Below are 13,820 nucleotides of genomic sequence, written 5' to 3' on the forward strand. Positions count from 1 at the left end.
TGGACGTGAGGTTGAGAACATTTCTCCCTAAGAGGTGAAAATATCAAAAGACGAGGCACCATGAGGTCCAACTAACCCAAGGTATATATTGTATCGTGTTCCATTGTGTAACACACTTTGTTTGTATAAGGACTGCCAGCACAGAGAGAGGCGAACTGACCAACTCTTTGTGGGGACGAACAATATTGTTTACAATATAATTTAAGCCCAGATGAATACATCCTTTTCTGCGGAGTATGAGATGTAGTATAGACATATAATATACAGTGAATAACAGCCTTTCACTCCCCATTTAAAGGATGCTTTAAACTTTCTGCTGTGACACTAAACATATATCTGAATACACCGATCCCTATTATTACATAGAGCACTGGTCTTGCACTAATCATCAGTATTAAAAAAAGACAGCAAAAGACTTTCCTTTGACATAAAGGATAAAACGACAATCACATCAATGCAGTTTTAATAGGTTTCATTGGTTTTATTTTTGAAATATATTACAATATTAATGTCATATCCTGTCAATGTTTTCAATGCAAATTTACATGTACAGTAGAGCACAAAATGGGTCTACAAAATATTATCCCAGAAATATCAAGGACCTGCACTGCCTCCCTGTGGCACTTCATTACTTAAATAAAAGGTGGCAGTAAGACACTCATTTTCTGCATTTCTAAAATAGTGGTTCTCAAACTGGGGGACACTTCAGGGGGGGAGGGGGGCATGGATGTTGAGCAGACCTAAAGTTGCTAAAAAAGGGGGCTCTGAAGCAAGCAAGCAAGGCTATTTTGCTAACCTGAATATTTTGTTTTATTTCAATCGCCTGTGTTGTTAATGATTGGTAAAAATGAAGTCCGCTTTGGCTGGATATGTTTTTTTTTGGACTCCTAAAGGGGGGCTTGGCAGAAACATTTTGAGAACCACTGCTCTAAAACAACCAACTGTGGGTTCCTCACTGTGTAGGACAGGACATGGTGGTACAGCCACACAGTCCCCCGGCTCATTGTTGCAAGATCAGTAGTGTGATCTACAGCAAAATGTTAAATTACACTACATCGTCACTAAATTAGCTGAGTGGGATTTAGAAATATTAAAATGGGGTTTACCTAAGCAGAATGCACTTTGTGACCGCATTATATCTCGATTACGGCTTTTTAATTAATCACTAATGGCACTGTTAACAGATTCTACATCCCGGACACAAACAGTTTCAGACATTCCCTCATACCCCCATCCCTTTTCAGTACAGACTGTCAATATTTTGCATATCACTGCACAAACATATTCTTTATGATTCCTTTTTTTATATATATATGTCAATATTTTGTTTTTACTTTATATTTATATAAGTCACCACATAAAAATCCTTGTAAACTACTTGGCAATAAAACTGTTTCTGATTCTAAAAGCAAAATTTCTATCAGATGGGGGACCCCGAGACAAAATCTTATCAAACGGGGGTACGTGGTCTAATATGTCAATTTAGGGATCCTTGAGGCGAAAAAGTTTGAGAACCACTGATTTAGAATACACACTGACAGTATATTACTGGACGAAGCCACCCCGCTGATTTGAATGGAGAGGAGTGAAGCCAGTTTTGGACCAATAAAATACTACTACAGGGCTACTTCCTGTTGGCTCCAGCGTCTACTGCGCATGATCGGGCAGCATTACCGTGGTTTAATGACGTAAAACAACGGCAGAAACACCGTGGTAGCTGCGCCAACAAAGTTTCATCGCTCAGTGCGTTTGTGTGACTCGGATCGTCACTGATTAATCAGCCCACCTACGAGGCTCAGCTGTCAAACACCAACGCACCGTCACTGATCGCCGAATAGTTTTTTTTTTAATTGACGAGAGTTTATAATCTATGCAATACGGTTTCATCTCTCATGTGCGACGGGTTTTGACGTCATTTTTGGGCCTTCATGGATCCCTCCATGCAGGCTTTGGTAGGCTTTACTGTTCGATATCTGTTTTACCCACTTGAATACACAGCCTTATTTATTCTTTCATTATTTGTTTAACATTTCTGCTAAGGGTAATAAAATGACAAAAACCATCATGTCACTTTTTATTTATTTTCTGTACAAACCTTTTGTATAAACTGTACAATCTCTAACATGCTGAGACAGAAAAAAAAATGGCATTAACACAGAAGAAATATGTAAACAAGGGAAGTAAATTTACTATGCCTATATACAATTTATAAATTATATTATTCACCATCTTAATATGCCTCCATTACAGATTCTTTCTATTGTCTGGTTTCACCATTGTGGCAAGAGGCATAATCATCATGTATCATACATGAGGTGAAATCATTAAAAGGAGACCTTGCTCTTGCTTCCATGCCAATTTACTGGTCATGACTCAAAAAGAAGCAAATCATTTAGACTGTTGATAAATCCTTTTGAGCTCGACACTAACAGCTCATTCCAATTCAGTGAAGCGAGCAAACATGGCTTTGCGGACTGCGTCTTTGTACGTGTCTGAAGCAGAGAGGGTGTAGTTGGTGCCTTTAGTGCCAAGTCCGGCTCCCTTTGTTCTCAACTGGGCCTGAGGAGGAAAACCACAAGCACTTTTTAGACATATACACACACACACACACACACACACACACACACACACACTATATATATACAGTTTATTAATGCTGATGGGTATTGAAACACCCGACAACACCAGGAAGTTGTTGTGAATACCTCAATCGGTGTAGTGATGCCCTGCTGGTTGCGACCGAGACCTTTACCCTCCTTCCATCCCATAGCCTGCAGCATTTTGTTCCCAATGTTGTCACTGTTAAGGCCGTCTTTAGTGGGTTGTTCATAGTTACTGCACAGGAAAAAAGGGACATTTTTATTAAATTACTAAAAACACAACACAAAATGAAAAACTAGAGCATTACACACAAATCAGTAACTTAACAAAACAAAGCTGCTTACATGACTGGAGCTGGCTTCTTCTTTTTGGGCACCGGAGGTTCAGGAATGCCATATTTCTCTCTCCGCTCGGCTGCCCGGTCTCTGTATTTCATCTGTTCACCGGAAGATTAAAAACATTTTGAATTTTATAATGCAGTCCCATGAGTTGATAGTCATATTGAGCAGAGATTCGGTATTGAATCGAACCTCAGTCTCTCTTTTCTCCAACTCTTCCAGCTCTGCTTCGCTCATTTTGGATCTGCGGAGAACCTCCAGGTTTTTCTAGGAAAGAGCAGTAGCAGGATGAAAACCTCAATGACTTAATGGTCTTCTTGGCTGACACATTGGACTTTCACTATATTTACATATTTATTAATGTGTGTGACGTTACCTTGTGGAGGTCGGAGAGCTGCTGATGTCGAATTAAACTCTCTTTGTTCGGAAACTGTCTCCTACACAGCAAGCACGCCAACTTTGTCCAGTCTGTCAGCTTGTCCTGGCCTCCTTCTCCACCATCAGGCTCAGCTCCCCCCTCCTCAGGGTCACTGTCTCCACTGTAGGCTGCCACAAGGCCACACTGACCACACCATGGATAAACAAAAGCACATGTAAGCATTGCAATTTAAAATGGGGTTGACAATAATTGCTATAAACACAGCAAAGGAAAAGTTTAGCTTCCCAAAGCCATGGATGTAGAAAACACTCACCTTGGAAGTGTTGACTGAGCTGGTTGGTGGCTCCTCCTCAGGGCCCCTTGTTAACTCTGGCATGAGTCTGTCTAGACCTCCTGCCTGCTAAATAAGTCAAACAACTAATAACTTTAGAAGGTTTAAGGCTAACGTGTGCAGTCTCAGAACTTTGCCAGTTATCTTACTGGCTTACCTTCTTTTCAAACAGTATGTAACCAGCATCAGCAGCTGCTGCCTCCTTCCTCTCTTCTTGACTAATAGGCTGAAAGCTACTCTTGAAGTTCTCTTTCTGCTTGTTGAGAGTTTTAGCCCACCGCTCCATGTCTTTAGCAATCTGAAAAAGTCAAAACAGATTTGAACATGAAGTTGAAATCTTAAAAAGGAAAAATATTCAGAAATGGCTACATAGAAGGAGCCACATGCAGAACAGACAAGTGCTGATGTAGAATTCTTATTACAGTACCTGCTGAGCAGTTTTGCTTTTGGGCTTTTCCTTCTTCTCCTTGCCTTCTTTGCTGCCTGCTGCTGCAAAGCCACCTGCGTTATCATTTTGTCCAGCGTTTGTGTCGGTTGGGGCAGGTACGTATGTCTGCTTCTCACTGTCCCAGTACATATACTGCTGGGTCTGAGAGTTGTAGTAATACTGAAAAGACAAACACCAATGTACAAAATCAAAACAATAAAAGCTCCTGTAACTTTTATGTAACATGATGGCTGTCCTCTACTTACGTGAGTGTTTGGGTCATAGTAGAGGCCAGTTTGAGGATCATAATAGTAGCCAGAGGACTCATCATACTGATATGTGGATGTATCGGGAATCACTGTCAATTATAAAACATATTATTAACAACTAGTTATAGAACCGCTTTGTATGTCAATACAAGTGTGTCTAGAGAGGTTTTCATAAAAAAATAAATATATACCCATTTCAGTTACCAATATTATGGCATTGCTGAAAAATCAATAAGCGGGTCTCTTCCCTACTGAAGTCACTGTAAAGGCAGCCACTTTTTGATCTCATGGATTTTAAGGTCTTGCAGCTAAACATTAGCAGTAACAAAAAGGTAATAGAAATGGTGCATGGTGCACATATTTTGTCATTCATATGAAAGACTAGTCATGGCTGTATTGTTTGATATCTATCAAATTGTGCAAAAACTGATTCAATAACGGATTTAGAACAGCATATCACTCTTAAACTACAGACAGAATCAAATCTTCAAGTCTGAGTTTCAAGCTGTACCCAAAGAAACACTGGAATATAAAGTATGTGACAAGTGACCTCAAGAGGATTTTCCTCTTTATGCACATTGCACTTTAACAGAACAGGTCTTAAGGAATGTGGTGTGCTCATACCAGCCGTGTCAGCCGTCTGTCCTGAGGCTGCTAATGTACCGGCAGTGGTAACAGTGGCAGCAGATACAGAGGTAACAGGCACAGACGCAGCTTCAATGCCAGAAAAATGTCCTGTCTGGGTGTTTGCCTCCAATTGCTGGGCAAGTGACAATACCTGCAATTAATGTAATGTTATTCAGGGGCTGTTCCGCCATGCATTTCAGTAATGGTGCTATTGTGTAATTACAGAATGAATAAAGATGTTAATGTTACCTGAACAGCAGGCTGCGCAATTATATGGGGTTGGTAGACTTGTGCAGTCTGTGAGATTACAACTCCAGCTGCAGTGGGAACAATTTTTACACCCGGGGCAGCTAAAATGGGAAAAGCAAAGCTCTGTGACAAACACTTATCATGGTGATGTTATTCTGAATCTAGCAGAGATCATTTTTGTTTTGTTCTTGGTGCTTCTAAAAATAAAAAAAGCACTGAAAAACTACATTTTACTAAATACTAATTAACATTACATTTTTCCAATACAAATATACAGTAGGAGGTCATTAGCAGTGGCATATAAAAAAGGTGTGAAAGCATTTCATACCTCCTAGAATACCATTTCCCTGTGAGGTGCTGGCTCCTGCTCCTTGTTGGTAGTAAATCTGGTAGTCCTATTGAAAAAAGCCATTCACTGAAATACTGATTTGAATGTTTTTCTGAATACATCATTAAGGCCAATAAATTGAAACACATCAGACATTATCTGCTCTCAAGCTAACTTAGCGCGTTTGCTTCATTTGTTCTGCTAACCTGTGACAACGGAGCATAGCCTTCTTGCAGGTAGCTGTACTCCGACATTCCCTCGGAGCTCTGCTGTGGCTGAAAAGGTAAAGTGAGGGGTTATGAGCCTGTTACATCAACAGTGAGAGTGGTGTTAAAGAACAGGATGTTGACTGAAAATGGGCCTACCTGAGTGGAGGACCACTGGGCTGCAGCAATGGCTGTGCTGGCCACAGAGAAGGCACTGACACGATTCCCGTCCGGTAGCAAAAGGTCCCTAAAACAGGCAAAGGGCAAAAAATGTGAGATTTGCCAAAATACTTAAAGGTTAACAATACATATGTAAGTAAATCTTTTCATCAATCACAAAACCAAGGCACATTATACACTATTATACTCACTTTCTAGCACTTTTAGCATAATCCACCCCAATTGTTTTTCCATCCAGTTTTAGAGGAGGCTGCAGTCCCTGTAGGATGGTTAGCAGCTGAGAGGCCTCCTGTAAAAAGGGGCGATATTGAATTTAAAATGTGATATGAAGGCAATATTACTAGTAGAAAGCCAAATAGAAGCCACTAATAAGTGGTTTGTTGTTTTAGTAGTACATCATCATGCTCAATAGCAGTAAATAGTGACGATGTTCATCTGTACATATTAAATAATGCTTTACCAGAGGAGAGGACAACTGTACAAAGGCAAAGCCTCTGTTCTGGCCCGTCTGCTTGTCCTTGATGAGGCGAATGTTGTTTGATGAAAGATTAGCATATGGTGCCAGGGCTGTCATGATGGCTTCTACGGTAGTAACAGGAGCAATATTTCTCAGGATGATTGCTGTAAAAGACAAAAGTCTATATTTAAGAACAACCGACCATGGACAAGGATATATTTCTTTCCAAACTAAGCAAGACATTGCATCTATAAAAGAAATCTTTACTGTCGCCGTAGAAATCTCCACCAGGCTGAGTTTCAGAGACTCCAGTATTATTGCTGGTTTCACTTTCTGTTGAGAGATTGACAGAAGTAAGAAGTGCATTAACATAACCTTCAGGACTGTGTACACAAAGAACTGGAAATTAGGTATAAGTGTAAAAACCTGTGCTAGAAATGAGTCAGTGTTTACAATATCAGATTATTTCACAGCCTATTTCATCAACTCCATCATGTATTCCATTTTGTCCCCATTTCACATTGTCAGGTATCAAGGAAAAAAATGCATGCTGTTTCCCAATCTATGCACTTTGCCTACATCTGACAGAGTGACAACAACACAACACAAACTTTGCGTTGCATCCCAGCACTGCTGACCCAGGCTGCCCGGAAGTCTGCAGTCAGTGGCCTCTTGTTGATTTAACTACTTACCAGCTTTGGCTGCTCCACACCTGAAGCACTTCAGCCTCCTCCGGAAATTGTACAGGCCACACTGCAAGTAACCGTTCACATCATTTTTATTATACACCTACTAAAGCCCTGAACAGTGCTGCCTCAGAAAACAGGCAATCTATATTGGTGCAGCATACCATACTTACCCCGAGACACAACCTAACCATTACCGCTTATCCAAATGTAGGTGTACCACAAAATTAGCTGAAAGGACTGCAACAATTGTAGCTTATAGGCCTGATATTTATACTTATAGGCCTGTGTGTATGTGTGGTGTTCTGTAGTAGCATTGTTTGGATAATGTGGCCATATAACCAAGACAGATCATTAACTTACAGTGTTGCAGAGCCAGTCTTCATACTTGTTTCTGGGGTGACTGTAGTGCATGTCTACGCTTTTGCCTTGGATGGTCAGACGTTTCTGAAAGAGGACGACAAAAATGAGTCAAGCATTCCTGGCGAGTATCAATCTCATCAATAGAGCAAGCAGTATTGGAAGGGAGAGATGGGGGAGAGGGACCCCCAACAGATAGCCTTTGTGTTAAAGACAAGACAGGCACATGATGTATGTGTGAGCCTGATGTATAGAGGGATGTTTAAGTGTTTGGGACCCGAGTGCCCAGGCTGAGCTGGAGCAGAGTGTACAATGTGACCCTAACAGACATTTTTGACTTGGGAGAGAAAAAAAATAACACCCACGAAGATTTAAAAGATATCCCCATCTACTGAGGGGTAGGCTTAAAAAAGAGAAGTCTGAGCTTACATTCAACTGAAAAATCATTGATAATGTCTCTATCAGCAGGGTAAATAATGTGTTCATGGTCTTAAATGCAGATTCCTTAAAGAGATGACAATACAAGTAATATCTGCACCTTTGATGCTACTTCCATTACAATTAACCAAACTAAATATCTGTTAAAACATTAAGATAAATCATGAATATAATCATCTCTATTAATATACAAACCAAATCTTTTGACTCTGTGGCATACAATCCATGAGTTTTTTTTTTTTTCCAAAACCTTTCCACACTACTTATTGAATGTACTTTGGTTGCCTTTTGGGTTATTTTCCATATCTCCAAGATTAAAACTAGACTTGGCGATTGTGAAGCAACCTGATTGGTCTCCATCCATCGTGTAGCATCTTGCAAGTGATAAAAGTCCACGAAGGCGAAACCACGGCTTATACCTAGAGACAGCATTCAAATATAGACGGGAGGCGTGTTAGTTAAGAGTCCATGGGCATATAATTCAAACTCTTCCACAAACTGCTTCACGACCCAGGCCCTGTTTGGTACACAATAGGCCACTCCTTAGGAGTTTTACCATAGCAAGAAATGCTGCTGAATACCATTGTTTGAACCACACTCGACAACAGAGTGAGTCTGCCAATTGATTCTCAAAACTGTTATTGTTGCTCTTACTTACCTTAAAAAGATCCACTATGAACTGAAATGATAAGTCTTAAATCAACAGTTTAAATCCTTTTTCAAGCAACTTGATACAATTCTTTACTAGCTGCTATGGGAAAATGGGTCTGAATGGAAGCAGATTGGCCCTATGGTCAAAGACTGGGGGAGAGGTCGGGGTCCGTCATGTATCTGGTTCTCACCTGTTTTCTTTTTCATCAGCCTGACATCCACTGGCTGCGGCCCCTCCAGTTGGTCTATGGCAAAACGAATCTGAACAACAACATGCAGGTAGTAGCTTTTATATTACGATTCAAAACCTGCACACCATCACAATTTGTAGGGCAATTTTTAGGGAGTGGTGCGCACACATAAAACCAAACTAAACATAGACAGGGTTATATAACTGCAGAAAACTATGGACTTACATCATCCTCAGTGACATGAGGTGACAGACCCCAGAGCATGATGGTCTTGCTCTTCTTCTCCTCCCCAGGCTCCCTTCTGTAATCTTGTTCTGGGTAGTCTCCATCGGAGTGATAACCATCTTCTGATCTATCACTGTTACGTCGTTTCCTTCCTTCTCTTTGCTTTAAAGCAACGGGATGAGTGGATCAGTCAAATGTGGATGTCATCAAACGCCAAAGCATTGTTACTATAATTAAATTATAAAGAACGCTTACCTCTGGACTGTCTCTTGATCCTCGACGTTCTCCTTCGAAACGTTCACCACGTCTCTCGTCGCCCCAGCGGCGCATGTTGTGGTCACGCTCTTGGTCCCTCTCTCGTCTGACGCGCCAGTCCGATTCATCACGGGGCTGGTCAGAGCCATACCTACCGCTACGTTCTGTGCGACTAATCCTATTTGGGAGGAAATTGAAAGGCAAAGTAAAACAGCAGCACAACTAGCGTGCAACTGTACTTCTTTCTTTATAACATGATTCAGCAACCTCACCAAGATGATATAGATTAACATTGTACAAACAAATAAGCCTGATATCTTCCCCCTATTGTAGGGGCATTGTTTCAAGTATTAGTTTCCAAGATTCAATAATTCATTTTCATAGGAAATGTCGCAACAGATGCAAACATCTCTTTGAGATTTATGGATTAAAATCTATTTCTCTCTCAAGCCACATAGGATACCTTAATTCTGTTACAGCTTTCCAACTTGTTATTTAAGAGCTCTATAAATTGACGACTTTGGGTGCTATTTCCCTTAACATAAAGTAGGATGATAGTAAAAAAATGTTTCCTAGCATTATTTTTAAAACACTGAAGAAAGGTTGTAACATACATTTTCAGTTTGGTAGTTCTCAGATTTGGCTTAAAGAGAAAGAATGGTTAAGAAGAAATGCTAAGGTTAGGATATCTGAACACAATTTAATCTAACCGTAACGTTGTTCATTACAGGTATTTTAATTAGGACTAAAATAACACTGCCATCATAGTCAACTACACCGTGGCGAACGGCGCTAACGTTAACTTAATGTTACGAAGTTAGACTACTCACCTTTTATCAGCACCCATTTCTCGATATGGCTCACGCACGACCTCTAGAAAGCAAACATGGCAGTTTCCAATTAAGGAAACACTCTGTTTTTGTTTCTTTACTTTATTAACATGGTCAAACACAGAACAGTACCCTACAGTCCAATTATTTAGATTAACGTTACAATGAGCACAAGAGGGTGACGTTACAACAAAATGCTTGTGTAAGCTAAGTTATAACATGGACCCGATCTAGCGTTAGCAACATATATCACCCCCAACTACGCCAATGACAGGCTAAAACACTGTTTCAGTTTCCAGTCTGAATGCACAGTAACTCACCAGTGTAGTTTGTTAACAATTTGATTACCCACTAGTAGTTTTTTAAAATGATACTCGAAAATTTGTGGGCAAGAAAATTCATCTCACGTCCAAGGACTTTCCACAACAGTACAACGACACCTTCTTTGTCCCAAGATGCACCGCTGTATAACCCGCTGCATTATGGGTAGTACGATCTTTTTGCCCCGAATTTACCTCACAGGCAGCACCGTCTCCTTTGTCTCTCTGGTTGTCTCCCAACAGGTTCTGGCGGTTTTTTATGTTTATGTGGATATTACAGATTTACAGAACATTTGGGTCGCGACCGACCACGGCTGAGATCGCAGGTTCTTACAAGGAGGAGGCATGCTACCTGAAAGGAACACGGTGTATAGAGCAAATGCTGCCTGAAAGGCTAAACTAAGCAAAAATTTACCCTCAACCACATATCCGCCATTTTACTGAGTTTAGGTTTTCCACGAGCCTTTTAGTTTGCCGTATTTGCAGTACATGAAGTGGTATGTAATCGTGTAATGCTTTAACTTAAGCAACATTTTGTTAATTTTACATCAGACTTTCAGCAAGTTGCAGTGCACACATAGCAAAATGATAAGTTACAGAAGCTACATGATTGCTATATCCCTGCTAATTAAAGGCTTACTTTTCATTGTGTTTTCAGGGTTGTTTTATTCCTGGTTCTTGTCTTTACCCTGGTCCCAAAACCACAATAACCAGTGGGAGTACCGTTTTACTAAATACTGTATTGCAATGCAATATGCATATCGTGCAATAACTTCATATTCTTACAATTTAATATCAAGCCATACAGCATACACATAAATCCATCTTTATATATAACCTTTTAATATAATTTTAAAAATTTAAGCCACTGCTGCCACCATGTATGTACAATTTTGACCTGTATAATATACTGTTTGACACGACAAACAGGAAACACAGCCACTGTTTATCCTTTATTACAGTATGCAAATCCTGAAACATCACCAAACAGTTCACTGTACAAGCAGCTCCTTAATAAAGATGACTACACAATTACTTTTTCAAGCTGGCACACAAGAATGTTCCCTCTCTTAAATCGCTGATGTGGTAATGACACTGAACACAGATGGTCAATAAGTTGTGCTGATACCAGATCCATAATTGAGCTTCACAATATTCTTTGAAACCAATACTTACAGAGCTTTTGTTAGTTTTGTAACATTGATTATGCTTGAGTCACTGACATCCATAACATACCCATATCTTCTATACAAATGTGTCATGAGAAAACAACACAAAACTCAGCCATATAATATAAAAATGGTCCACATGATCCCCAAAAAGGAGGGTGGAATCCATCACACTTTGCCCCAAAAAATCAGGGTGGGGGATGGGAAGGTAACTCGGGGATGCTATGAATTTCCATGATGAGTTCTAGGTCAAGGTTTCTCCCTTTGTCACCTGTAATGAGATACATATTTATGTAACAGCCATATCATTTTCAAACATTCAAATATAAGGAGCCACCTGATTGTTTAAATTTCAATGCAATGTGACTTACCCTCGCCTCAATATATTCAATCCTCCTCTCCAAGGCTGTCAGCTTCTCATTGAGGGTGGCCAAGCGGGATCGACACGACATATCTGAGGATGATGAATTGCGTTTAGCATTTAAGTTACAGCCATGACATTTCATGGGGCGTAGCTTGTCGATGCTGTCAATTACAACCTTGTTTGCTCACCAAAAGTGAACGACGTCAATGTTACTAATAACTATTAAAGAGAAAACATTGTATTTCAGGGATAATGCTGCTGCTGGTTTACGTTAACATTAATGACCGCCGAGCAGACTAATGTAGCGTTTGCAGTGGCGGTGTCCTAACACTGCTGTTAACGTTAGCTGTCTCAACCCTTTAAAAAAGTAACGTTAACGTTTAATGCAATGACACTTGTTAAGCAGCTAACTTGAGTTAACAAGCGATACACAGTGTAAGGTAACTCTACACCAAACTGTCACGGTACTTCTACGAGAAAACAAGCTCATAGCTAACGACAAAGCTAATTGCTAACTGGGAGTGGCCACAGAAAACATCAACATCAACGCTAGCAATAGCAAGACAGCTAGCTGATCTAGCCATATCCACATTAGCGGTGAAATTGATTGTTAATAGCTCACCGAATGAGTTAAGAAAATCGGCGATTTTTTTGATGCTGCTCGTAATAACTTCTATATATTCTCGATTCGCCCAATCTTGGTGAATCTCTCTCTGCACTGGGTCTTCCTGGCCGGCCATGTTGAATAACTCGTAGCTTGGCGTAGCGTTCAATCAAGGATAGCTCTCTGCGTTCATCCAGGAAGCACAGCGTAGACGGAACATGGATGTTTTTAATCCATGGGTTATACTTCATACAAACCACAAACTTATTTTAAAATAATAAATGTTGGGTATTACCGTTATGCACCATAAAGTAACGTCACATTCATAAATTAGTTACGTAGCGTCAGATTTCTATTCAGCAGTAGTATACTGGTGGAAGTTCACAATAACAAATAGGCTATACTCTTTTAAAAGTCCTACATCCCACCATCAAAATATAAAGTACCAAAAGTATAACTACACATCATGCAGACTGGCCCATTTCAGAATAACGTTTACCATATTATTGGATTATCAGAATCAGGAGGAGTTTTATTGCCAAGTAGTGTTTTACACACACGAGGAATTTGCTGTGGTGATAAGGTGCTATATGTAGACAAACATACAGTCAACATAAATAAATGTAGAAATATATAAATATGGAATGGAAGAACAGCGTTACAGATATATACATGTGCATTATTCTGGGTCTGTGCCCTGCAGAAGTAACGCAAGGAAGAGAATATTGTCTACCTATAAATATATAAACTGACAACATAAAAATATACAACAACAAAGATCAACAAACAACAACAAATACGTGCAACGTGCCAGGCCTGTGCAAGACATTAGATGAAACAGTATTTACATGTGCAGAGACATTTGTATCATTTGCAAGGGGGGAGTGTCAGTAGGGGACCTGGGCCTTGTTGATGAGGCTAGTTGCAGACGGGAAGAAACTGTTTTTGTGGCGAGAGGTTTTGGTCCTGATGGACCGCAGCCTCCTGCCAGAGGGGAGAGTCTGAAACAGTTCCAGTACAGGTCCAGAAGAGAAGGAAGATTGCAGCCAATCACCATCTCTGCAGAGCGAATGATAGGCTGCAGCCTGCCTCTATCCCTGGCAGTGGCAGCAGTGTACCAGATGGTGATGGAGGAGGTGAGAATGGACTCAATGATGGCGGTGTAGAAGTGCAACATCATTGTCTTTGGCAGGCTGAACTTCTTCAGCTGCCGCAGGAAGTACATCCTCTGCTGGGCCTTCTTGATGTTGGAGGTGATGTTCAGCTCCCACTTGAGGTCCTGGGAGATGATGGTGCCCAGGAAGTGGAAGGAGTCCACAGTGGTGACTGAGGAGT

The 13,820-nt window shown here is 40.5% G+C and overlaps 2 protein-coding genes across 4 annotated transcripts; both read right to left on the reverse strand.

Moving 5' to 3' along the window:
• Nucleotides 1-2,060: 2,060 nt before the first annotated feature.
• rbm5 (RNA binding motif protein 5) lies at nt 2,061-10,505 on the reverse strand. 3 transcript variants are annotated; one of them, XM_038697216.1, is made up of 25 exons: nt 10,349-10,505; nt 10,029-10,071; nt 9,199-9,376; nt 8,944-9,105; nt 8,719-8,788; nt 8,222-8,295; nt 7,442-7,525; nt 7,085-7,145; nt 6,660-6,725; nt 6,396-6,556; nt 6,127-6,224; nt 5,915-6,002; nt 5,756-5,824; nt 5,550-5,616; nt 5,222-5,322; nt 4,970-5,123; nt 4,343-4,434; nt 4,077-4,256; nt 3,807-3,947; nt 3,632-3,715; nt 3,316-3,501; nt 3,132-3,206; nt 2,946-3,037; nt 2,706-2,835; nt 2,061-2,559 (listed from the first exon to the last, which is right to left on the reverse strand). In XM_038697216.1, the coding sequence occupies exons 2-25, from the start codon at nt 10,043-10,045 to the stop codon at nt 2,434-2,436; spliced, it is 2,556 nt and encodes an 851-aa protein (XP_038553144.1). In that variant the 5' UTR covers nt 10,046-10,071; nt 10,349-10,505; the 3' UTR covers nt 2,061-2,433. The 3 variants fall into 3 exon arrangements, with proteins under 3 accessions (XP_038553144.1, XP_038553143.1, XP_038553145.1); XM_038697215.1 differs by having other exon boundaries at nt 3,632-3,718; XM_038697217.1 differs by lacking the exons at nt 8,719-8,788; nt 8,944-9,105; nt 9,199-9,376; nt 10,029-10,071; nt 10,349-10,505 and having other exon boundaries at nt 3,632-3,718; nt 8,222-8,622.
• Nucleotides 10,506-11,288: 783 nt separating this feature from the next.
• Nucleotides 11,289-12,664, reverse strand: brk1 (BRICK1 subunit of SCAR/WAVE actin nucleating complex). The gene is made up of 3 exons (XM_038697218.1): nt 12,504-12,664; nt 11,889-11,971; nt 11,289-11,788 (listed from the first exon to the last, which is right to left on the reverse strand). The coding sequence occupies exons 1-3, from the start codon at nt 12,619-12,621 to the stop codon at nt 11,762-11,764; spliced, it is 228 nt and encodes a 75-aa protein (XP_038553146.1). The 5' UTR covers nt 12,622-12,664; the 3' UTR covers nt 11,289-11,761.
• Nucleotides 12,665-13,820: the final 1,156 nt, after the last annotated feature.

Source organism: Micropterus salmoides, unplaced genomic scaffold (assembly GCF_014851395.1).
Source record: "Micropterus salmoides isolate LMB-PRFRI ecotype aquatic unplaced genomic scaffold, ASM1485139v1 Ms_hic_scaffold_4, whole genome shotgun sequence".
NCBI classification, from domain to species: domain Eukaryota; kingdom Metazoa; phylum Chordata; class Actinopteri; order Centrarchiformes; family Centrarchidae; genus Micropterus; species Micropterus salmoides.